The sequence below is a fragment of the Lissotriton helveticus genome, chromosome 3_1 (assembly GCF_964261635.1).
Source record: "Lissotriton helveticus chromosome 3_1, aLisHel1.1, whole genome shotgun sequence".
NCBI classification, from domain to species: Eukaryota; Metazoa; Chordata; class Amphibia; order Caudata; family Salamandridae; genus Lissotriton; species Lissotriton helveticus.
This window is the reverse complement of record NC_136061.1, coordinates 925,792,686-925,819,466: the sequence shown is the minus strand read 5'-3', so window position 1 is coordinate 925,819,466 and position 26,781 is coordinate 925,792,686. Positions and strand designations below refer to the sequence as shown.

Sequence of the window (26,781 nt, the reverse complement as noted above, 5' to 3'; positions counted from 1 at the left end):
GGGCACCAACGGTGGACGACTTGGGGAGCCAGAAACTGAGTCTCCATAAACTTCTCTGAAATGACTAAGCCATTTGTCATCAGAGATAACACTGTCCATAGTTGTGTTTTCGGAGTCTGAGAAAAAGGGCTGGTTTATTGTAGCCCAGAACTGGCTACTATCCCACAATACGTCAATTGAAAGTAATTTTTCCCAAGCTGCATTTTTTATGTCATTTTTCCTTCTGCTAATTGTTTGTTTGTACGCCTTCCTCAGATCGGCAATAGCTACCTTATCTCTCGGGGTGGTTTTCAGTGCTTGTAATAATGCCTTGTGAGCTCTTGAACAATTAGGGTCGAACAAACGATGGGGATTGTTACCTCCATGACATGGCTTGGTCGTCAAATCGTTCAAGATTTGTACGCATAATGACTCAAAGGCCCCCATGATATCTTGGTTGGTAGCATTGGGATCCTGGCAAATCGCCATGTTACCCTCGATTTTAGGGAACAGTTCCTCGAAAAAGTTTTCTGGTACTACCTTTGCCCACTTAAGCCTTCTCCCTTGGTCCTTGGGAAGTATGGCAGGCCCCATATGAGAGGGGCTGGTCTTAAGGACCATGGAGTCGCCCCAGCGCAACTCGAGCAGCATCGGGTTATGATCGCTATATATCGAAATGATTACTTTGTAGATCACAACCCTATGTAAGATACCAGGGGGTCATAAAAATATAGTCTATCACTGAGCCGGGGTCAGTGCCCTTATAAGTAACTGCCCTTGCCTCTCCCTCGGTGTTGCTCGGTTCAAATGCATTAAAAGTGGCCAACAGCTCCCGAGGGCCTCTCCTGGCTTTGTGTGCTCAAAGTGAGGAACCACTGAGCCTACTGGACCCTCCTGCGCTCCTACGTAACATGAGTCACTACAGGGATGAATATTAAAATCGCCCATTAAAATGAGCTCGAAGTTAGTGTAATGATTTTGACTGACGTTAAATAAAAAGTTTTCCAGCGAGGCGATGTGTTCAATACCATCGGCCCTTTCCCAGGAATTATAAAAATGTATTAGGATAATTTTAAGGGTGGGAGAGACTACCCACTCAACTATTAAAAGATTTGGTGAACCAGCCTCCACCAGGTTTAGTGTCCCCATAGGTTTTAAGGAGAAGAGGGTGATGAGACCACCCTTCGCTCTACCTGCAGTGCTTGGGGTGGCCGGGACGACAAAGCTAGTGAAGCAATACAGCCAGAAGCTGGAGGAGGGGTCCCAAGATTCCTGCATAGCTATTATATCATGGCTAGTGACAAAGTCAACCCAAGATGTATCTGCCCTTTTTGCTCTAATACCAGCTACATTCCAACTGATGATTTTACAGTCCGCTGTCGCGTCAGGGTTGGGGACACCATGAGCGGCAGGCAGAGACGTGGCTAACAGTCAATCATTTGCTTCCAAGTATGAAAGGGGGGCAAAACGATTGCTCAGGACCGGCCCTCGACACTCTAAAGGTGTGTAGATTGACTGGGGGTGGAATACCACTGGGGCACCTGGGCCTACCTTCCCTGATGGCCTTATACCTCCAAGTTCTGTGCCCCATGCCCTCCTTTCCATAGCTGAGCGACGAGCCCCATAATGAGTGTCTGGTGTGGGTAGAAAAATCCCAGGGGGACCTGTCTCATTTGCCCTGTTTGTAAAATCTCCGAGCCATCCCAGAACAGCCTGTCAGCCAGATCAGGACTATTGAAGTTAACTATGACACAGTCCCCCTCTATTTTCTTTGGGCATTTCCCAATCCAACCCACCCTTCTCGCCATGATAATCCTGTTTGAAATGTTCATCCCTCCGCTGCAAGACTCAGCACACCAAACTCTAGCCTTGTTCATCAGGTCACGAACTGGTTCAGACTCTCCGTCTTGGAGTGGAGCAACTCCAATAAATGTGGCAACTAAGGGGGCAGCCTCCGGAGGAAAATCCAACATTACTTGACAACCTCTTGCCAACGTACTAATAACTGGGCTTGGTGATGGTGCAAAACTACCAAGGGGGCCATGGCTAGGGCAAATAATGTCTGTGCTTGTAGATACTTGTGGGAATCCCGGGTCCTGGCGTTATCTAAGGCCACCCCATCACGGGTCGACATGGGTCCAGAGGGTCTAACAACCTCCTTAGCTCTTTTACATAGGGGATCAACACCCGACCTAGGGGGTTCCTGAGCTAGAGTGTATTTGTTAACGTATGTGTCTATTAAAGCGCATTTCTTAAGTAGACCAGCAAGACAAGTATTCAACGTTTCCACAATATATTTCGCTATACCCAGTAACAAAGGCTCGATGCGGGCTGTAAACAAAGCCTCTAACTGATCGCCTAGGTTATCGTTAGTCACAATAGCAATATTTGGTATGACCTCTAATTTTTTCCTCCTTTTAGAGTTCTTCTTTAGTTCATGGCCAGTAGCCCGGGTACACTGTACCGATGGCGGGGGTCGGGATTTGCCTGGGGAGGGACGTACAGTGGCTGCAGCAATGTTATTAGAGTGTATCACCACCACCTCAGGCTCTAATGGTATATGAGGCACTTGGTCAGTCTCAGTAGCGTGAGAACAGTTTGCAGGGGGCGAGGGGGCCAAACCAAGCTCCTTCTCCGCATTTGCAATTTCCTTCGTGAGGGCCCCCACAGCAGATGAAAGATAGGAAATGATTGTCTCCAAGTGTCTAGGCACCTTGGCCTTCTTCCCGCCCTCCTCGGCATTAGTTGCTTTCTTGCGCTTACCCATCTGGAAATGTCAGAGGGCTGGCCCAGCCCGGCCTCCTTCGTCCTCTGACGGCCAACGATGGCCCGCCCTTTGCCCGGGCTTAGCCCGGCTCCGCCCGCGCGCATCCCGCGACGCGGAGGAAGCCTCTGTTCTGTTCGAGATTGCTCTGCAGTGGGCGGGACCGCTAGGCAGCCTGGGAGCTGTAGTCTCCCCCCTCTGCGGCCGCACGGTGGTGCTGGCAGTGGCGGCAGGGGAGACCAGCAGCGTCAGGACCCCAGATATGGCAGGCTCCGGTGTAGTTGTAAGCGAGGCTCAGGTTCGCCCCAAACCGCGTCAATGACCCCCGCTCCACCGAGGGAGCCTCTGTTCTTTATGCGCCTCCAGGCGCGAGATCGCTCTGCAGTGGGCGGGACCGCTAGGCAGCCTGGGAGCTGTAGTCTCCCCCCTCTGCGGCCGCGCGGTGGTGCTGGCAGCGGCGGCAGGGGAGACAAGCAGCATCAGGACCCCAGGTATGACAGGCTGCAATGTAGGTGTAAGTGAGGCTCAGGTTCGCCCCAAACAGCGTCAATGACCCCCTTAAAAAGACTTTTGAATTATGAGACAAACACGTCAGCTAAAACATCAGATATCTGATGTCATGATCGCTCAGCAGGGGCTTAGGCAAAGGGGATGGTGGCTTCTACAGATAGGGTTTCCTTCCCCTGTGTGTATGATGCAGTGACTGGTGAAAAAATAGAGCCGCCAATAGTAAGCGCGGGAGAGACCAAAGGGAAGCACAGCAAACTGAAAATGCTCCTGTCCCACCACGAACTGAAGGTAGCTCGCCGATGAGCCAGCAGGATGGGTATATGGAAATAGGCATCCTGCAGGTCCAGCGCCACCATACAGTCTTCAAGGTCGAGGGAAATGAAGTCATGGGCTGGGGAGAGCATTTTCAAATTCTCCTTCTGGAGAAAGGCGTGGAGAGGGCGCAGGTCTAATATTGGATGAAAGCTTCCATCTTGGGCACCAGAAAGTAGCTAGAATAACAACCACATTGTACCTTCCATGCTTACACTCTCTCGACGATTCAGAAAAGGGGGTGGTGATGAACAGAGTGTCTGAATTAAGCAGACCACTCTTACCCAGTCCAAAGATCAGGGCTTGATCCATCACCGTTTTTTAGCTCACTGCACCATCCCAGCTCAGAACCTGGCTACACTCTCTCGACAGCCACTTTGGCAAAAAGAGCTTGTACTTCCTGCCACAAAATGGAGAGATGGGCCTCCCTATGTCGTTGGCAGAGTTTCTAGGGGGTAGTGGAGGGTAGAGAAAAGAGGAAGGACAAGGCATATTCTCTGCAAATAATATGCATAACCCACCTGTCCGATGTTATTGCTTGCCAAACTGTGAAGAATCTGAGGATTCTGCCTCCTACCGGGTGGCTGTGCTCCACTGAAGGGGTTTGGCTGGTGAAGCCACAAGGGGAGTTGTGGTGTGGGCGGTCCGTTGAGCTTGGCTGTGGGGGTGGTTATCACCACGGCCTCGACTGCGTAACTGCTAGGTTCCTTGCGAAAGGCAGACGGCATGGGGCAGCTCTACCAAAGCCGGGAAAGGAGCTAAAGACTGTTGCTTTTGGCAAGTGGGGGCAGACTGGCCCAGAAGGCGTGTAGTAGTCCTGCTCTCTGTAAAATGCCCTAGAGCAGAACCAGCCTTGTTCACATTCAGGAAGGACTGGATGTCGCCTGATAATCCAGTCGATCTCAGCCAAGCATAAGGGTAAATAGCAACACTGATGCCTATGGCTCGCCTGATGGATCCGTGGGGTCCAAGCCACAGCAAATCAAGTGCTTGGTTGCATCACAGCTGCCTTTAATCACTTGAGCAAGAATGAGTAGGAGATCTTCGGGCACACCATGGAGGAATTGTCCCGCCAAGTCCCAAAGGCAGCGGCAGTTGGTGCATGTGGGCGAAAGGGGTGGTCCTCTGCCACACAGAAGAGGAGAAGAGGAAGAGGAGAAGAATAAAACACACAAGCAGCCGAGTGAAAGGACTAGCTGCTCCTTCAGGCTCGAGATGTCAATTTTTTTTTTTTGTAACAGGGCATGTTACTGCGCCTGTGCCGAGCGAGATTCTCACTCGTCCCTGAGGAACAAGTAAGAGTGCTTGTGTCATTGAAGAGTTGTGACCTCTTGTTAGTGCCAGTGGCTTGATCGGCACTAAGGCATTTTGTTTGTGGGCCTGGATGTGGCCAACTCAGTGCCATTGGTTCAGGGCAGGACAGACCAGCACAGTCAATTCAGTAGTGGATGGTGAAAGCTTGGAGGAATGTCATGGGCTCCACCCACCTTTTGCTTTTTGCTCACTGTTGGTTGGGCTTTGTGAGGGGCTTAGGAGTCCAGGAAGGAGACTGACTCACCAGCACTTCTCCAAGCCTTCCTAAAATACAATCAGCAGTAAGTAGACATTAGCCAGAAGAAGGAATTAGTACTTGCTTCTTCTGTGAGTCCCTCGCACGTGAAGTGCACTTACGATAGTCATTCTCCCATGTAGTGAGTGCTCCGGTCCTGCCTGCAAGGCCTACTGCTGTGTGCTAGCTCTTCACACAAAGGTAGTAATGCCAGCAGCATGCAGCATGAATGAGAGTTAAGCAGCTTTAATGAGCCTGCCTTCAGTTCTGACGTAGGATGCAGCTGGTAGCAAGAAGCAACACCAGCAGGCCCTCCAGGCTGTCTATCAGCAGTGCTTGTGGAATGCCACTGCAAACCTTCCTGGCAGTGCAGTACTGCAGCCTCTGCACCCTCCTTCATTCAGGTTAGTGTTTAGGGACTGGAGGGTTTGTTTATGTATGTTTATATGGTACCAACTGTCCCCATCCCCTAAAAGCAGGTTTGGAAAGTTAAGTGCATCAATTCAAAATCAATGAGGTAATTACGTCCTACCACTTTATAATTTCACCAGCAGTTACTGTGTGGGGAATACAGTCACAACAATCAGACCTCGAGAAATCTACTCGCCAGCTCGCTTTGGTGAGTCAGATGTGATCAGGGCGAGCTTATTTTAGGAACTACTGGCCCGGTCTGGCGAGAGAGACTAGCTGACAAATAACAGGTGTTTTTATAATTAAGGAAGTGAAAGAAAAGAAAGATCTCTTTTAATCCTGTTTCTTTTGCTATGCTGTCAAAGACAGACATAAAATGTCAGTTTATGTCTTCTTATAGATTGTTCCTTATTTTATCCTGGTGATTCGGTTTACAAAATCCTCTAACTTTGCAGTCAGAGAAAGAAAAGTGAACTGTCTGACAATCATGCTGTGTTCAATGAAAGGCAAAAAGATGCCAGTTTCTTTCTAAAAACAAAACAAAACATTAAAATACTTATAAATTAACTGTGCAAATAATCCAAAATATATTTCAGTAGTTTGGATAGCACTTTTTTTTAATAATGATGTTGATGGAAACAAATATTTTAATAGGATCAAAACAAATCAGAACACTTTACTTGGTGATAAGCAAATGATGATTACTTGCTGAAACCCAATTTCTCCATTATTGTTTGTACAGTATATAGTTTATAAGTAAAACAACGTGTGTGGAAAGTTTGCAACCATTTCAATGGAAATGTGCAGTCTTTAAATGGCAGTACATCATGCTTTAGTAGTATATCAATTAAAAGTGAGAGTTTTTAAACATGAACTCAGAAACATCCCTGCCCCCACTCTAATGAACAAGTTACTTACCTTCGGTAACGATATATCTGTAAGAAACATTAGTTTGTTATAGATTCCTTACCTTAGAATTACCCCCAGGCGTCAGACTGGAACCGGAAAGTTTTTTCGTCAGCAGTACCTCTGGGCGTCGGACGGCTCCGCGTCCGTCGTTGGCATCGTGTCGCTGGGATGATGTCGCGGCGGCTACTTAGATGCCGCCCTCGCGCGCTGACATCAGTTCTGTACACGACTTTCTGCGCCAGAAACGCAGAGCCATGCAAGATACTGACCACCGGTGCACAAAACTAGGGCCCTGAAAGGATAACCTTAACCCTTGAAATCAGTTCGCAGAACGTGGAGGATGGGTGGGGGTGTAAGGAATCTATAACTGACTAATGTTTCTCACACATATATCGTTACAAAACGTAAGCAGCTGGTTCATCTGAAAGAAACATGTTAGTTATAGATTCCTTACCTTAGAATAGATACCCCGGCAATACCAACCCCGGTGGTGGGTCTGCAAACCAATCTCACACCAGAAAGTCCTGGAGAACAGAACGGCCAAAGAAGCCGGCTCTCCTGACCCGACCGTCAAGACAGTAGTGTTTTGCAAGCAGACCCACATAGCTGCCTGACAGATGTCATTTAGAGGAACGTCTCGTCCCAGAGCAGTAGTTGCTGCCGTTGCTCTTGTAGTATGGGCGCGAAGCCCCAATGGAGGCTCCTTCTCCAGAGAATAGCATGCTTTGATACACAAAACGACCCATCAGGAGATAGTTCGTTTGTGTACGTCCCGACCTTCCTTTTCACCCACGTACCCAACAAAGAGCTGGTCATCCACCCGGAACTGTTTGGTGCGATCCAGATAAAGGGAAAGCACACGTTTTGGGTCCCGACGGTGGAGCCTCTCCTCCTCTTTCGAAGGATACGGAGGCGGGTAAAGGCAAAGTGATGGTCTGCCCTGCTGGGCCAAAGAAAGGAGGGAGAAGAGAACCTCAAAGAGGGGCAGAGAGGGTATCCAAAGCCTTTCCTGTGCACGATGCCACAAATGTGTTCCACCAACAGGCATATACCGTCCTAGTGGAGGGACGCCTGGCTGCCAAGATTACATCGCAGACTTCGGGAGGCAGGTCAAACGACGTCAACTGCCGCCGCTCAATCTCCACGCAATGAGGTGGAGGCTAGACAGGTTTGGGTCGAGGGCCGTCCCCTGCTGCTGCGACAGAAGATCCTCCCGAAGAGGAAGTCTGATCGGAGGATCGATGGCATGTTGACCAGCTTGGGATTCCAGACTCTTCGTGCCCAATCCGGAGCCAAAAGAATGACTTGGGGCCTGTTGCGCCTGATCTTCTTCAGCACTCTGGGCAGAAGTGGTATAGGCGGAAAGGCGTACAACAGACCGCAACTCCACTCGCGATGAAAAGAGTCGTCTAGCGAGTGCTGCCTTGGAAATTCCAATGCTCAGAATTGCTGACATTACGCCTTCTCTTCGGTGGCGAATAGATCTAACCAAGGCTATACCCACTTCTGTAAGAGACCTTGAACCACCTCCGAGTGAAGACGCCAGGTGTTGAACCACCAAGGATATGTCCGGATTGTCCAGCCATGTCCAGAGGCGGAGAGCCTTCTGACATAGGGTCCACGACCCAACGCCCTGTTTGTTGCAGTACCACATGGCGGTGGTGTTGTCCGTGAACACCTGCACTACTCTTCCCCGGACAGAGGGAAGGAATGCTTTTAGTGCAAGACAAATCGCCGAAGCTCCAGAAGGTTGATGTGGAGCCCGGACTCCACCGGAGACCAGAGGCCTCTGATCTCCACCTCCGCCTCCCCCATGTGGCCACCCAATCCCAGAAGGGATGCGTCTGTCAACACTGTGTGGTCTGGTTGGAGAAGGGAGAGGGATGTGCCGTTGACCCAATCCTGGTTCGTGAGCCACCACTGCAATTGTCGTGCAGTGCCCTCCGAGATCTGGACACAATCGGACAGATTCCTCTGATGCTGTGCCCACTGGAACTTCAGGTCCCACGGCAGAGCACGCATTTACCACCTGGCATGATCGACCAGCGGGTTGCAGGAGGCCCCGAGGCCCAGCAGCCTCAGGGTCATTCTGACTGAGGCCCGGGATAGAGGCTGAAAGATCGGAATCATAGCCCGAATATCCCGGACTCGCTGTTCAGGAGGATAGACCCGAAACCGCAACGTGTCCAGAACTGTACCGATGAAAAGGAGCTTCTGAGAGGGAATCAGGTGGGACTTCAGCACATTGATGGAGAACCCCAGCGAATGCAAGAGGTCGGCCGTAGTCTGGAGGTGGGAGATGACTCCCTGGGGCGAGCCCGCCTTCAACAACCAGTCGTCGAGAAAGAGGAAGACTGAAACCCCGGATCTGCGCAGATGAGCTGCGACCACCGCCATCACTTTCGTAAACACCCGAGGGGCCTGAACAGGCAGCTGGGGTTAACTGACAAGAGTGCCTGACTGGTTGAGGAAAACACTTGTTCCCCAACCATTTCCACCTGCTTAGATTTCCTGTCGGGGGCAGGGTCACCTAGAGCAGGGCAATTGTCCACAGCAATTTGGCAAGTGATTAGGAGGCCAGAGCACGTCCCCATTAAGGTATCAGTGCCTTATTAAAGAGAAGAAGGGGTTCAGAAGATGTTTGCTCTGCCTGGAGGACTTCCGTGAAGATATTGGTCTAAGCTCCATAGTGGGGAGCTGGAGGTCAAGTGCTTAGGATACCCCACACATTTTCATGACGTAGGAAGTGAATTCCTTTGTGGCTAGTACAGGGGGTGAAAGTAGGCCAAATTCCGGGGACGTATCGAGACCACTAGTCTTCAGTAAGTCACTGTACCAACTATCATCCTGCTAGTAAACCCATCACCCGGGTCTTATTAGTTCTTTGAGTCCTTACCAAAAAAGGAGTGTAATGTGTGTGTGTTCCCTTGTGGAGGCAGTAATTCAAGTGGGAGGAAATGGCGTCTAAGGTGGTATTGGGCGAGACTTCGGTCAAACATGGACTGGCGTCGAAGTGGAAAGAACTATTAGGACCTCCTCCTGCGTCAAAAGATTTGGCATTGGTGTCGAAGTGCTCGCGGTCGGCGTGGTTCATGGTGCCAGAAGCAGAGTCAGAATTGGTGCCAGAAGTAAGACTAGATTGGAGAGTCCAACTGGTGCCAAGGGCGAACCCACCAGTGGTACGGCAGGGCCTCTCGGCAGGGATCCGAAGAGCTGGAGCACAGCTAAACGGAACTCTTTGAACTGACTCTAAGAGAAATCCATGGATGGGTAGTTGGTAAGTAGGCTTGATCTCTAAAACATGGAGGGGCATTATAGGATAATGGTATTCTTGATACTGTTGCACCCGCAAGCAGAATGCCTCGATGAAAACAGTCATCATAAGGGCTATTTGAATAGTGGTGGGGTAGAAGGGCTCCCATACTGGGAACACACGATTCGGGAACGGGGCTCGCGCAAAACAGACATGATCAATCATTTAGTACATAAAGTTGTACAAAAAAACTGGATAACAGAAAAACATTTTTGAAAACCCAAATAACCACAAATCCGTTCAATGGAAAAGCAAATTAGGAGAAAGATATTTTACTTGAAAGTAATGGACAAAACACCCAAGAATAGTTCAAAATTAATATTAACGATAAGGAGAAACCCACTGCCTGAATATAATGTAAAGAAACGCTAAGCATCAAGAATAAAGCACAAAAACAGCATTATCACAACCCCAGAGTGGAGTGGAAGTACAGTGTGCTACAAGCCCAGAGGGCAACAAATGCTAAAGATCCTGATAACCTGAGACCATGATTATTAGAACAAATGTATCAAATGTATTGTAACAGTTCTTTAGGTACAAAAAGCACAGCTATTAAACCTTTAATAAATATTCCACATTATACAATCAAAGAGACCCAGGTGCAACACATACACAAAACCAACTTGTACTCTCAGCCAGATTCATACTCACTCGTTCAAACATACACAAAAGTCACACGTGGTCCACTGTTTCAAAAACAATTAGTCTCCCCCGGTAGATCTTTAACAATGAAATATGTGAAATAACCCACAATTTGCTGTATAGTTCATATGTGGTATCATACCATCACCCTTTCACTATATTTTTCCATTGGGTGAAAAAAGTTGTTTTTTTCCAAGGCTTCATGTGAACCTCAGAAGAGGCCACAACTAGGTAATGTTGGAGGAGACATGAAGACCAGAGGGCCCAGGGCCGACGCGGGGTTCGGTGAGCGATCCAGCATGTGGGTCACACCTTCAGGGCACAGAAAAAACAGGATGAGAGGCGAACTGAGTGCGCCTGGGAAACCTGAGATAAAATAATTTCAGTCAGAGATGGCTGAATATCCGAGGACGTCCAGATGAGGTATCGGATAAATGAGGTCCCAAGGGTGAGATTAGTAGGCCGGGTTACCGACCTCCGCTAAATAGTGTGGGATCTGAAGATGATAGTGATAGAGGCATAGGATGTCCAGGGAGGATGGAGTTGGCCGATCATTCAATGCCCGAATAGGGAGTCCCCTTGAGTGGGGCCGGTCCCGGGTTAATAATGATCCCGGTAATCTCACAGGATGATGGGAGGGTAGTGTGTGGGCTCCTCCAATGTAGGCAAGAGCCCATCCAGAACTGGGCATATCCAGAACTGGAACCACTCTCGTCAAAGCAGTGGTCGTAGCTTTAGCTCTGGGATAATGAGCTCCTAGGCCCTCAGGAGGCTGCTTTTTAGCCAGTGCGTAGCAGATTTTAACACAAAGGATAATCATCTGGAGATGGTCCTTTTGAAAGCTGCTTTGCTTATCTTCACACCCATCAACAGAAAGTTGATCATATACCCGGAAACCTTGGTGCAATCGATATATAAAGACAGTACTCTTTTCGGGTCCAGATGGTGTAGTCTCTCCTCTTCCTTGGTAGGATTAGGGGGTGGGGACGAAGAAAGTAGGCAGTGTGATAGTCTGCCCGATGTGGAATGGAGTAACTATCTGTGGCAAAAAGGATTCTCAGGTTCTAAGAACCAGCTTCTCTGGGAAGAAGGAAATGTTCAGGAAGTTAACAGAAAGTGCTTGCAAGTCGCTAAACCTTCTGGCTATTGTCATTGCCACAGGAAGACAGTTTTGATGGTCAGCAGTCTTAGAGGGCAGCAGTGCTGTGGTTCACAAGATGAGCACATGAGGAATGTGAGAACTAAATTAAGGTTCCATTTGGGGCATAATGAAAGGTGTAGGAAGAAACATGTTGTAAACCCTTAAGGAAACAAGTGACAACAGGTGACTTGAACAGGGAAGGTTATTCCGGCAACAGTAGGAAAGCAGAAATGGCAGAGAAATGGCTTTGCCAGGCTAAGGATAGAACAAACAGCAGAAATGTAAACAAGGGTACAGACAAAGGATCAGCTCCATCGCCACGCATGTAGGTGGGAAGTGGGTAGGTTCGGTGCTGAACACTGCCCTGCTGCTTCCTTAGGAGATCCTCCTGAAGAAGCAGGCTGAATGGAAGACAGATGCTCATGCTCAGAAGTTCGGGACACCAGACTCTTCTTGCCCAGTCTGATAAAAGATAACTTGGGCCCAGTCATTCTTGATCTTCTTGAGAACTCTGCACAGGAGTGGTATCAGGGGAAAGTGTACAGGAGTCCTGGGCTCTACCCTATATAAAGTGTGTCTCTGAGCGAAAGCCGCCTTGGAAACTCCAACGTGCAAAAGTGTGGACGTTGCACATTCTCAGCAGTGGCGAACAGATCTAACCAAGGCTCTCCCCAATCTCTGAAGAGACTTTGTAACACATTCGGATGGAGACGCCATTCATGATCCGTAAGGCAATGACAGCTGAATTTGTCTGCTCTGCTGTTCAAAGGACCCGTGAGATCTCGAACCACCAGAAAAATATCCTGATGTTCCAGCCATGTCCAGAGACACAGGACCTCTTGACTCAGGATACAAGACCTCCCTCTGAGCTACTTATTGCAATACCACATGGCAATGGTGTTGTTTGTGAATATCTGAACAAGCCTTCCCTTGTTGGAAGGAAGAAAGGTTTCTAGTGCCAATCGGACTGCTCTCAGTTCCAACAGGTTGATGTGGAGCTGAGTCTCCGCCAGAGACCTGAGTCTTCTTACCTCCACTTCTCCTAGATGGCCGCCCCAACCCAGAAATGACGCATCAGTCACCACTGGGAGCTCTGGATGGGGAAACAAAAGGGTTCTGCCACTGACCCAATCACAGACCGTGATTCACCACTGCAGTGTTTTTGCAGTACCCCTTGATATCTGGTGTAGATCTGAGAGATTCCCAATATGCTGTGCCACTGGGTCCTCCAATCCTTCTGCAGAGCTGGCATATGCTAAGAGGATGCAGGAGGCGAAGGGGCCCAGCAATCTCTGAGTCAGTCTCACCGTAATCAAGGATAGAGGCTGAAATATTGGAATCATAGTCCAAATATCCTGGACTCGCTGATCGCGAGGATAAGCCTGAAACTGCACTCTATCCAGAGCAGCTTTGATAAAAGGGATTATCTGGCAAGGAGCCAGCTGTTACTTCGGGATGCTTATAGTGAACCCCAGTGAGTGCAGGAGATTCGAAGTAGTCTGGAGGTGGGAGATAACTGCCTGGAGCGATCCCACTTCCAAAAGCCAGTCGTCAAAATAGGGGGACGACTGGAACCCCTAACCTTCGCAGATATGTTGCTACCACTGCTATCATCCTGATGGGCACCTAAGGGGCACTGGTGAGGCCAAAGGGGAGAATGATGAATTGAATAGCTTAGCAGAGTATGGTAACGGCCTCATTCAGGCCCATAGGCAGCACTTATGCAACCATATCCCACACTGTGTAGGAACAATGGCCACATAAGCACACAGTGTTCACAGACTGTAGTGCCAGAGTGGTAGAAGAGAACATTCTCTCACCGAAAGTAAACAGCCTCTTGAATTCCATCTCCAATGGTGTGTTAGGGAAAGCGCCAGGATTTATCTGAGGTTGAGGCCTGGACCACCAGGCCCACAGGGGTGGGGTGCTGGGAGAGGAAGGCTTGGTTCCCGGGAGTGGGGCAATGGCAGTGAACAACAGTCCTGTGCAGGGCTTAGTACAGGCCTGAGCAGGACATCTGTGAGCGCTTCATTAAAGTGCAATAGGAGTTCGGAGTAGGATACTCCGGGCTGAAGCCCCTCTCTCCAGGCGCTAGTCTTGACCTCATCAGTGGAAAGCATCATGCCCAGGACCTCAGCCACCCTACAGACCACCATCGCGAAAGAAGCCTCTTCCTCTGTAGTCACTGTGGAAGGAGAGAGGAGGTCCACCTCTGAAGCGGTGTCCAGACCACTGGTGTCATCCAAGTCCTCGTACCAGGTGTCATTGGCTATAGACTCTGCTAGGGGGGCAGAATGGCCATACAGATCCTCAGATAGCCTTCATTTGTGTTCCTCAGTGGGGCCTTGAGGGAAATTGGGTTCCATCTCCGATTTAGGCCATGTAAGCCTAGCGGGCGCAGGAACCGACATCATGCGATGCCAGCCCGGCTCCGTATCGAAGTCGGGAATCACAAAGGGTTTGGCATCAGCGGCACTGGGAACTGCACCACTGAAATGACCCCCTAAGGCGGCAGCGAAGCTGCAGCAGGTCCGGATCCATCAACAGATCCAGAGGGGCCGACTGGTGCAGAGGGCAGACCCGCCGGCAGAGCTCCAGTTGAAGACCCTTCCGAGGCCATGGGGCCCTAAGGCCCTCAAGTTGGGTTTGGCAGCCAAAATATGAGGCTCATGAACTCAAAGAATTCACGGAGTTGGATTGGGGTCACTCCGACTTCAGGAAACTCAGAGCAACGCAGAGCAGATCCAGTGTCAGACGCCGGCTGTGCAGGAACAACCTGTGAGTGGAGCTTGGATTTGTGGTGTCATTCTCTCGCGTCATCTGAAGAGTGGGAGTGACACGGAGAAGTCTAAGAGCGCTTCAACTTCTTTGACTACATCGTATGGGACTTACCAGAAGTTGTCCTGGTTCGCAAAGAGGTTCTTTCATGAACAGAACCTGGAGCGGTGTGGAGTTGTATGGCGAGCAGCCAAGAGGTTCAAGGTCTGGCTCTCCACACAAGACGTGCACATCAATTCCGGCATGGACGATGCCAATTATGCCACGTGGAGCCGAACAACGTTCAAGGGGATTGCTCAAAAATGTCTGGCTGCAGTCTGACTTCTAGGAAATATTCTAAGGTGTAGGACTCTGCGGCTAGAAGTCTATCAGATAAAAAATTGCATCCTCACTCAGATGAAAAAACCTTCCTTACAAAAAAAAGAAAAGTTACCCGTAATCCTAGTTCTATTTCAGGGAAATCTTCATCAAAGTTGTATGCTCTGAATAATCCCACCCATGTATGGGGATTCCAGAGCACTTTTAAAAATATACATATACAAGTATAGTTTTTTTTTTACCAGAGTAACTAACATATATGTAAGCAGCCTAAAGTAAGGCAAAGAATTGCCAAATTGCATTGAATTTTCATGCAATTGCAATTGCATACAAGTGTGTCGCTAATAAAAAGGGAAGATAGAAAAACGTTCACAAACCACAAACTAGGGAACTACCCAGAGTTCTCTGCTTTTTTGTGTATGTATATATCAGATAATGGTCTGATTAGTACACTAAGACCCTTAAAATAAAAAAAGACATACTTCACTCATCAAAACTCCAGTTTATTTTGATAATTAATTTTGCCTGACAATTTGTCTTAATTTGTCCAAGTTCAATACTTCATGTTCTCAAATCTACAATTGTGTTTCCAAAGATGACTATAAAAGACAATGCTAGGGTGAACTAAACAAATACCATCAGCTACAAAAGTTCCAAATAAGGGAGCGTGGAAAAAAAATCATGTTTTAAAAGTTTTCCTTACCTCTTAAGATCAACTGTAGTAACATTAAAAACAACTCCTTTGAGCCAAAGAATCATGAACAGTCTTTGAGAAAAGGGACAATTTCCAATGCTTTCTCCGTCACTTCCAGCCTGTATATAAATGATAAAAAAGTTAATCTTTATGAGTGGCGTTATATATATATATATATATATATATATAATCATATACAAAGATGCACATATATAGATACACACACATACATATATATATAAATATATACATACATATACATACATATATACACATATATATATATATATATATATATATATATATCTACGGGACCCGGTCCTGGTTCCGACCCAGCACCGACTTGCTAAGTGTTCCCTCTGCGACAGGATCGTTTGTGGGAAATATATATATATACATAGCATAGCGATAGAAAAGAGGTTCTTTTTACATAATGCGCTTTTCAAAAAAGCAAAGGTGTGAGTCTACTGCTAAATTAGCACTTTAAGCTACGAATTCAACAGAATAATAATACATTCACCCTTTATACCGCGTTTCCTGCTTCATGGGTTTGCCATTGTGTGCTCTAAACAACAGTTATTACTAATACAGAGTTTAATAGCACTCACATTATTAAATGAAAGTCTGATCTGGCTCATCAAGTTTTTCAAATATGTCACTTAACGGCAAGTCACACTAAATCTCAGTAGTGATTGCTTCAATGAGACATCTCAATAAAATGGAATGATGCTCCTAAGCCACCCATATGAATATTGGTTATTTTTTTGTTTTGATATTGTCAGCACAATGAGCCTGCTTAATGGCCATGTCGGGGGGTGGGGGGGGGGGGGGGGGGACGGTGGGTCAGGCTTGGGCACAAAAAAAAAAAGCCCTCCCCGAGCACTCTGAACTTAGTAATAAAATAATGTCCAAATTCGTAATTTATACTCCAACTTAAAAGTACTCTTCAGTTGGCACAGTTGATTCCATTGTTCGTGTTCCGTATCTGCACTTTATACAGTCCATATAGTCCTTGTAATCAAAATAAAATGTTATTCATCCAAATGTTCACAATCCATAGAAACAGCAGCCACAATCCACAGAAACAGCAGCCAACACGTGTTTCGTCGTGCTCACATCTAGCACTATGACTCCGATCATTCACCGCTCATGATCACCTATGCACTGGAGCAGCCGCTGCCGCGGGTACCGATGTGGTACAAAAGGGGGTGGTGATGGACGGAGCATCTGAACCAATCAAACACTCACACCCAGTCAAAAGATCTGGGTTTAATCCATCACCGTTCTTTAGCCCACTCTGCCACCCCAGTTCAGACATGGCCAAATGCAAATCAGTCTGACCCTGTGCCTCATGGGAACAGTCCAGCCCGAACTGCCAAGCCATTCCTTCCCTGGACCAGAAACAAGCTTCCTAGGACCGGTTTCTGGCATTTCAGCCGTCTTCAGTCAGGTTTGCTTGACTCCAGTGGCAAAGTGAGCAAGGAACACACGTCTGAGCATACCCTGCCAACTTATGGCGAACAAAGCGGTACAAAAGGGGGTGGTGATGGACGGAGCATCTGAACCAATCAAACACTCACACCAAGTCAACAGATCTGGGTTTGATTCATCACCGTTCTTTAGCCCACTCTGCCAACCCAGTTCAGACATGGCCCTATGCAAATCAGTCTGACCCTGTGCCTCATGTTGAAATAGTTGGAGAACCATCGTTGGGCGTCGTGGCGTCGCATTGTCTTGGTTTTCTAAAGAGGGGCAATGCGATTACTAGTGGATTCAAGCCAAGCTGTGATACCTATTGCCTGGGTGTGCAGAGTTTGTTCCGGCTGTGGCCGTTAGTATTGAGCAAAATTCGCCCATATTAGCGCAGTTCCAGTTACTAGCCAAGTTGTTTTTTATCTGAACATTTTTAGTAGGGGGGGATGCTGGATATTAAAAATGTGATAAGATGGTGATCCGACCAAGTGCATGGTCAGATAGCGAACGTAGATACTTCCAAATTAGAAGTCCATACTTGGTCTAAGGAATGCCCCTTTATGTGGGAGGCTGTCTTCACATGCTGAGTACAATTCTTTCCAGTGAGGAGATCAGTGAATTCTGTGGAGTCCACACTCTCTCTTGCATAGTTAGGCTAGTAATTGAAGTCTCCGATTATTAGGATCCTGCCATGGTTTATAGCTAGGTGGGAAATCATTTTGCCTAGTAGTGGAGGAAAAGTAGGCATGTGGAGGGGGGGGTCTATAAAATAAGGCACAAATAAAAGAAGATTGTGGAGATTCAAATTGGAGTATGAGGTGGTCCACAGAAGGGATACCTGTGATCCCTAAAGTAGTGAACCGGAAATTCTGATGGATAATGGCCTCACCCCACCTCCAGCTTTTTGCAACGGTCTGCTAGCCTGAATGATATAGTAATTCTCAGGTACTGCTGCCAGAACGTCGGGAACAGTCTCGGTGGTGAGCCATGTTTCAGATAGAAGGAGGATATCCGGTTTATCCAAATCAATAAGCTGGAAAATTTCCAGCTGATGTTTTACCATAGAGCGGGTGTTAAGGCAGCTTATTTTTTTATTCCTTTTGCATTCTGTTCCTCTGGGAGGGCTATAGATGGAGGGGTCTTGTTGATTGGCTAAGTGTGACATTGCACGGGTATGGAAAGATGTGTCCCCACCACGGGTTGGGGTTTAGAAGAAGGGTCTTGATTTTTGTATGGGGTTAGAGCTACCTAACTTTAAAGCGAGAGGATTCCCGGAGAAACACCCAACATTTGGAAGAGGTGGGCGGAATACTGTCGGGTGCTTTTCAGCGTCCTTCACAGATTAATATTCGAAATAATGGAAGTGGGGCTATGCAGTGGACATGGGTGTGAGTGTATGAATGACGGAGAAATGTGGCTAGACCCGATATGTGATATGCAATGCAGCAGTAATGTGACACTACAACTCCCTGTTGGGGCATTATGCTATATTGTTGTTGTTCTTTTATTGTTGGATAGATATAAAAAAAAGTCAACATCTTATTTATGTATATGTATCTTGTATTGGTTGGCTACCTGGCGTCGCCAGGTCCATTGTGATTGCTGACAAAATTTGTTGTGAAAAAAAAAAGAAACCTTCTCTGCACCATAGTATCAACAAGCATTTGCAATGCAATAGGTCTCGCATTTACACAAGTTTGATCTATTGGCAATGTAAATTACAATGCATTTTATTTTATGTTTTGGTTTTTTAAAAGTAAATAAAAGGCATTGTCATGGGGGAGGAACTTCACGCGCATCCGAGATGGCCGCGTGAGCACAGGGCTCCCGAGACCCTCGCCGCCTCCCGCATCTATCCTGAATTATATCCTGAATACGAAGATGGGTTATTGATGACGCTGCCCAGCTGATATAATAGCTGCTTTCAGAAATTGATTTGGACTTCGGGTTCCTAAGCTAAGACCTCCTACACTTTTGCGACCCACCTCACGGAGACACCCGGGCCTTGAGTTGCTGCTGTGCCCAGGCAGTAATTCAACAACACCGGCTAAAGGGGTCCAGGCCATAGCCCGGAGTTGGCTTTCAGTTTCGTTTTTGCTCACTGGCATTGTCCCTCACCCGGACCGACGCTGGGCGCACTGGATCCCGTGACTTTCACATAGGCCTGGGAACGAGTGCGTGGCTGCGGATATATACTGGCTTGAATCAGCCTTTGGTGATCCCGTGGGTGAATTCGGAGGAGCCATTTGGACCAGATCTCAGGCGCCCCTCGGGGGCACGCAGCCCACCATGACAGGCAAGCCCGAGGGTGAGAAACGGAAAGTCAAAACCACCTTCCGGGGGGGGTGCAACTCAAACCAATGTTATGGATCGTTACACTCATCCCAGAGGGTCCCCCGGTGGCACACCCAGAGTCCGGGAGGAGGCAACTGATGATCCTACTGTGTCGGCGGATTGAACACTTCAAGACGTCATGGGCGCCATTTCTAGCATTAAGACATCCATCGGCCAGCAATACGAGGCCCTGGCCCTGAAACTTGACACAGTGGCCATCGACGTTAATCTCATCAGAACAGATTTGGCGAAGACTAATGAGAAGGTCAAATCCCTAGACCTGATGACCTCCAGCCTCACGACGGATATGTCCGACTTGCAAACTGAAGTTCGCAATTTGAGATCCGCCAACGATTTCTTTGCTCGTCGACTGGAGGATTTTGAGGGCTGTGCAAGACGTAATAACGTGCGTATTATTGGGGTCCCTGAAAACTCTGGAACACTGACCACTGATCTCCTTGTCGAAGACCTCATCCTCAATCACCTCACCCCCAAGGGACTGAGTACATTCTTCGCAGTGGAACGTGCACACAGAGTGCCAAGAGGGAAGGCGAAGCCGGGGTTCCCCCCGCGGCCGATCATCGCCAGAATTTTTAATTTCAGGGACAGAGATGCCATTTTGCAGGCTTCCCGGATAGACGGCCCTACGCAGTTTGAAAACACCACGGTGAACTTCTACCCGGACTTTTCCCAATCCGTCCAGAAGCAAAGGATGGGATTTCAGGGGGTGAAGAGGCGACTTAGAGATATGGACTTGAAGTATGCGATGCTTTTCCCGGCCCGTTTGCGTGTGGAGTATGAAGACCGGACGCTCTTTTTTTAACGCCCCGAGGGGGTGAGTGACTGGCTGGATACGTTGCCTACCCGGCGCGTTCGTAGGAACATTCAGGTGGAGCTGAGGGGGGCCTGTTGGAACAAGAATGAGCGATGGAACCAGAGTTCCGGATAATGAGTACAATAGACAACTTCGGCATGCTGACTTTTGTGATCGTATGCTTTGAGGTACACACCCGGAGGTGGCGGGGGAGAGAGGGACCCTTTCCTCCTCTGGGTTTCTTTGTGTAGATTAGTTTTTGATAGGGCGACAGGCACACTGCAAGTTGGGGGGGCCTTCGAGTCTACGCAGGGGTGCAGGGTGGGGGGAGTTGTACTGGGGTATTGTCGAGGGAGGGGGGGAAGTATGTTGGGAGTGTTTCATTTTCTTTCTTTTTCAAGGCAACGGACTGTTTCAACTTTGGACTTGGGTGTTGTGTTCGTCATGAGGTGGGAGATCATCGAAGGTCCGGATGGGGGGGTAGGGGGCTGAGGCTATTATGCTGGAATGTAAATGGGTTGGGAGACCGGATAAAAAGGGGAGTAGTCTTGCAAATGTTGCGACGCCTCTCCCCTGATGTAGTGTTACTAGAAGAAACTCATTTGATTGGAAACGCTTGCTACGCTCTGAACAGGCGGGGATATCGTCTCGCTGCACATTCTGGGTTCACTACTAGTTCTAGAGGGATGGGTATCTTGGTCAGGAACTCTCATCCACTGGAAATCGATGACATAGTTCTGGACACTAGGGGGCGTTATGTTTCACTCACTGGTAGGTGGGAGGGAAAAACTATTTTATTGCTCTCGGTGTACGACCCACCTGGCTTACAGACCACTACTTTTGCGGATTTGGGACGAGTAGTTTTGGGGCTCCCGAATGGTATCCTGATACTCGGCAGTGATTTCAATTCAGTTGTCTCCGGGAGGGAGGATCGTTATCCCCCAGGGACCTTACGAGAGCACAGTCTTGGTTGGGTGGTTTTTTAGAAGCACTGGGACTCGTGGACTGTTGGAGATTGATGCATCCAGGACAGACACAGTACACTTTCCACTCGGGTGCACATGGTAGTCTTTCTAGATTGGACTATGTTCTGATACCGGCTGCCCAGTCCTCGTCAATTGGGGAGATCAGACATCTGGCTAGAGGCATATCGGACCACTCCCCTCTGTGGTTTCAGATAAATATGAATGTAGGTGCCGAGGGAAGGGTGGCTCCGATTAATCCATGGTACCTCCACAACCCCAAAACCTGTACTGAACTGATTAAGTCTTTGGATCTGTACTTTGCTGAGAATGTGGGGTCTGTGTCCTCTCCTGTCTCACTGTGGGAGGCATTTAAGACGGTCATTCGGGGACAGGCGCTGTCGTTAATTGGGTGCGCTAGGAAAAGCCGGAATGAGGCAGTAGTCCGCCTTGAGACTGAAATTGCTGAGTTGTAAAGTGCTTTGGAACGGAATGTTATCCGAGATGCGCTTCATGTTCTCAGTCTCAAGCAACTTGAGTATAGGACTTTAGTTACCGATGCAGCTAAGATGATGGGTAGAGAGCAGCAGGGACGACTGTATGATGTGGGCGATAAGGCTGGGAAACTGAATGCTTGGCTAGAGAGGAGGGGGCAAGTCGTGTGATTCCAGTGATTGAGAGACCTGATGGCACGCGAGCGACTGACCCTGTTGACATCGTTGAATGCTTTGCTGAATATTTTCGGGACGTGTATTCCCCAGTATCTAACAGGCCTGAGGAAGATTCTCATTTGTTGCTACGGGATATTGCATTGCCTCGTTTGTCGGAGTCAGACAGGGACTAGTTGGATGCTGCGCCCACGGTTGACTAGGTGGCTCTCGCTATACGCTCTATTCGCTCCGGGAAAGCTATGGGCCCTAATGGTCTTCCCATCGAACTTTAGAAGATACGCCCTGACACGCTAGCGCCGTATCTCCGTGATATGTTTTTAGCATCGCGAGAAACTGGCTCCCATCCTCGTGATCAGCATCTTGCGACCATTATGGTGATCCATAAGGAGGGGAAGCCACGAGACCGCTGTGCGTCCTACAGGCCTATCTCGCACCTTAATGCTGAACCTAAGATTCTAGCTAAGCTGCTCACAAACCGCCTGATAAAGGTAGTCAGTGACCTAATCCATCCGGATCAGTCTGGTTTCATTCCAAATCGCAACACAGCATTGAATTTGCGGCGCTTGCATGGTGTTCTCGCGAGGGCGACGTCACTGCGTGAACCGGCCATCTTGGCGTCCTTGGATGCCACGATGGCCTTTGATACAATCGAATTGCCATATCTCTGGGCTGCTCTCGCAAAATTTGGTTTTGGCTCTGGATTGATTAGTTGGGTAAAACTTCTGTATGAGACACCTTTGGCACAGGTTGTGGAAAACGGCCGGGTCTCCGGGCCCTTTGTTCTTGGGAGAGGTACGCGGCAGGGTTGCCCTCTGTCTCCACTTCTCTTTGTCCTTGCCTTGGAACCTCTTGCTGCCTGGATACGGTGGGAGCCCTCGATGAGAGGCATACACTGGACTCCGGACTTTGAGGACCGCATATCGCTCTATGCGGACGATATTTTGTTATACCTCACGTCGCCTCAAATATCATTGAATGTATTATTTGATGTGCTTAACTCGTTCGGAAGAAACTACGGCCTCGTCATTAACTGGACTAAATCTCACATATACGTGCTCGCCGGCGGCATCCCCCTCTTGCCGCGTGGATGTCCTATCCAGGTGACACAGACGGGTTTTAAATATCTGGGAGTCTTTATAACATTGGACCCTGCGGTTCGCTACGAGCGTAATCTGCTTACTCCGCTTCAACGTTTACGATCAGACGTGGTGGGTTGGCGTAAATTGCCGTTATCTCCTTTAGGGCGAGCAGCTCTTTTTAAAATGATGTCCTCGCCGCGGTTTTTTATACGCACTTCAGAATACATTTGATGTAATTCCGGCGAGGTACTTCCGAGAGGTGGAGACTCTACAGAGGCAGTTGATATGGGACGGGCGTTCGCGTATCGCTTTTCCAAAATTAACACTTCCCTGGTATGACGGCTGTATCGCACTTCCGGATATCAGGCGATATTATTGGGCTTCCCAGCTTGCAGCAATTAACCATGGGATGTATGGCCCGGCATTGAATCCAGCGTTTGAAATGGATAGATGGCTACTACCGGGGGGGCGATTATAACAGGGCGCTCTATTCTGGATCTTCTCGTTCACAGCTTTCGGGACCCACTAAGATAGCAGTACGAGTGTGGCATTGTGCGACTGCGGCTATGGCCTGGAGAGATCGACTGACCCGTGGGACTCCGCTTTATGCATCTGCGAGACTGGGTTGCCTGTGGCGAACGAAAGGATTCGAGAGATGGGATATGATTGGTATCAGTAAAGTGGGTGATCTCTAGGTTAGGGGGCAGATAAAGACTTTCGTAGAACTACAGACGGAATACAAACTAAGTGATAGGGAATTCTTCCGCTATGCCCAGGTCCACCACGCGCTGAGTTCGGTCTTTCCCGTGGGTAGTGACATTCCGGAATCTTCCCCCCTCGAAGATCGTATATTAGATGGTCATGTGCCGGATAGCACCATTTCTCTGATCTACAAGAAAATGATCAATGATCGCTCGACCTTGCTCGAGCACCTCAGGGCGATCTGGATTGCAGATGGTATAGAATTGGACGACGAGGACTGGCAATCAGCGGTATCCTCACCCAAGGAGGTCTCAATTCCGGCCCGTCTCCGCCTGGTCCAGCTTAAGATCTTACATCGGATTTATGTTACCGGCCCCCGCTTGATTCCTATGGGTTATTCGACGGATGGTTTATGTAAGCGCGGTTGTGGTCTGCTCGGTACCTTTCTCCACATAATTTGGGAATGTCCTGAGATGGTGCTTTTTTGGAATCGCATACATGAGGTGATGAATGAGGTAACGGGTGTTGCGATGTTGCCAGAGGCTCGACGTTGTTTGTTGAATGTATGGGAGCCGAATGACTATGATGTGTCACAGATACGATGGGCGACCCTTGGTAATATGATTGCAAAGAGAGACATTACACAGTTGTGGGGTTCCCAGAGGCCCCCCACGGTTGCGGCCTGGAAGGAGAACATGGACTGGTGCATGTTTAGGGAGAAGACTGTGTATGTGGCACGAGGCAGACCAAGAAAATGGGGGAAAATTTGGAGCCAATGGAACTCGTACCGGGGAGACATATGTATGCCCCCCTCATGGAGATATCAGATCCTCCCCAGTCCCCCTGACCCGACATTCCTGGCGATGTGTAGCATTTTTGTTCTTGACTTTGTGTTCCCTGCCTCCGGCCCCCTCATCTGTGTAAAACAACTCCTGTATCGTATTGCTGTACACCTCCCGTCCTCATTGAGCGCACGCCCGATTATTGTATTATTGTTTTATTGCCTGGTTTGTTTTTTCTATACTTCATTACAATAAAAGAGTTAAAAAAAAAAAGGCAGTGTCATTTCCAATGCCAATAGCTTAAACTAGCGTAAATGCAAGACCTATTGCATTGCAAATGCTTGTTAATAGAGTACCTACCCCTCTCAGTGTTACCTGAATACTGAAAGATAGTCTGATGCGTGCGTCCTTGTACTGTAATCCTGCAAGCTGCCACCGTGGGTTAACGGTCGCCACTGCCTTCCTGGATTGGCAGGTCACGAGGTTTCATGCCGACAATGCCAATTCAGTCTTCCGTCCTTTTAACAATGTAAATGGGCTACGATAAAAAGTGTTAAATTGTAAAAGCTGCTCTTTACAATGTTAAGAAACTGTTTGGGTTCGAAATGAACTTACTGTTGTAGGAAATAACGGAAGTGCTTGCGCTTGTTCGAAAACATTCCTATAAATAGTAAATATATGCTTGAGAACAACTGCAGAAAGATCAAAGCCTGCTTGACAGCGCATCATAATATTGTATTTTTCTCGTTGGCCATGTGCTCTGCTGTGTACCTCGGCTCCTGCCTGTGACTGACTTCAGTCATTTTACTGCAAGCAGGGGGTGTTTTCCCTTAAAAAATGGCAGGCCAAAAATGATTTCTGTATGTTGCAAGCTTGTTATATCCATTTGGGATCAGCTAAATGAAGGGCATCATATGTGACAATAGGAGAAGACGCTTTCAAGTGGCTGATAAGTTCTCAGTGCTAGAACAGGAAGGCACCAGAAGTTGAATCCCACCACCACATGTGACCAAATTGTGTGACATTAGACACACACCTTTAGGAATATGTTGAATCTAGCATTGAAAGCAGATTCCTGAAACGCCGTAAGACTGAGCTTTTAAGACTGTTCTTCGAATACAATACGGACTTGGTGCGAGTGAGCGAGGAACACCGGATATGAAACGTCCTTCACATTCAGTTGAACTCTTACTGCCAGACATTAACTGGACTTGTAATTCTTACTGTAAAGTGCTATGAGGTACACTTGAGTAGACTTGCAACGCTATATAAATCTCTTAAATAAATGACTTCACTTTCCCGTGCTGCATTTCCCTCATCTTCAGAAACTGGAGAGTGCTTACATATGGCTGAATGACCAGCACTTAATACTGTCTGCACCCCAATATTGGATATTTACATCTGAAGAAGTTACCCATGCAGGGACAGATGCTGCATTCTTCTCGCGTTGTACACTATATGTTGGTCTATTAGAATGAATCTCTGTCTCTATTTTGTAATTAGTAGCGTGCGCCTGATTACATACATGCACGCGATGATGAGCCAGATGTGTGGGTGAGTCTAGTGAATGCCTTCGTGTGTTAGTACTATTTTCCAGTCTGGGTCTCTTTTGCGTTGATATAATGAGCCACCAGTTGTGATTGAGGCGTTAGGCATCGGACATTGTTAAAAAACTAATGTTCAAGACGCAGATGCATCCATAGGACAAAGAAGTAGCAGACAGCTTATCTTGTGTTGTTGCCTGGTGAGCCAGTAGGGGGAGCTGTCTTTCGTCGCAGAATCCTCGCGTTGCCCTATTTTTCATGCACAGATTCTTCCCCTTGGCTCCTCGTGGACAGCGAGGCAAACAGGAGAGCTGTCACGCAGCCGTGCGAAGCAAAACCCACCGCGTTTCATCTCACACGCTAGAAAGATTTATGTTTTTAGACCTACAGATAGGTAATAGCGCTAAACCTGTTTTGAGAGACTCAACTCCACTTGAGCTTTACTGAAATTAAATGGCATCTTGGTCATTTTACATGGGGCGGGGGGGCGGGAAGGACTTTCCGTGTCTAGCCCAGCACTTTATTTGTTAATTCAGTGCAGGAGCAACAAAGCACGAATAATGCAATGTCAGCCTTCGGGAGTTCTTCCACCAGATGGTGTGCGCGAACAACTGACAATCGTGCCGTTGGTCTCCTCGCAGCGCTGTGACGACGGTGTGGCATTTCTCTCCGGTGGGCACATTTGCCCTGAGTGTGAATTCGAAACCTCTGTTATTGCACGGACAGGCTTAATAAAATATAAAACCCTTCTGGAAAAAAAAGAAGAGAATGAATGGCCATATTTCTGGATTGTTTGTACTTCTTGCATGACGTCGATGAAATAACAAGCATTGACCTCTTGCCTTTATGGGGCCATGTGTTTCTAATTAGAAACACATGGCCCCTTAAAGATAAGAAAGCGCTTTGCGACAGCAGCAAAGCAGGCGACCCAGTCCCGATCGGAGGCGAAAGGGTGTCACCAAAAAACCCTCATTTCAAATGGCAGGCCATCGTTTAGCATTAACGGTGACCCTAGTCAATGGAATTGAGGGGCAGGGCTTCAAGCCCTCTTCTCAAACTCCTCCTTCACAATAAATCTCGCCGAGAGAGCAGCACATGCG

At 48.1% G+C, this 26,781-nt stretch overlaps 1 protein-coding gene across 1 annotated transcript in view; it reads right to left on the bottom strand.

Moving 5' to 3' along the window:
* CLIC4 (chloride intracellular channel 4) overlaps positions 1–26,781 on the bottom strand; it is a 254,256-nt gene that overhangs the window by 183,456 nt on the left and 44,019 nt on the right. Inside the window, exon 2 of the mRNA XM_078681271.1 lies at positions 15,330–15,439. Within this exon, the coding sequence (XP_078537397.1) occupies positions 15,330–15,439 (110 nt within the window). The remainder of the gene's footprint in view (positions 1–15,329; positions 15,440–26,781) is intronic.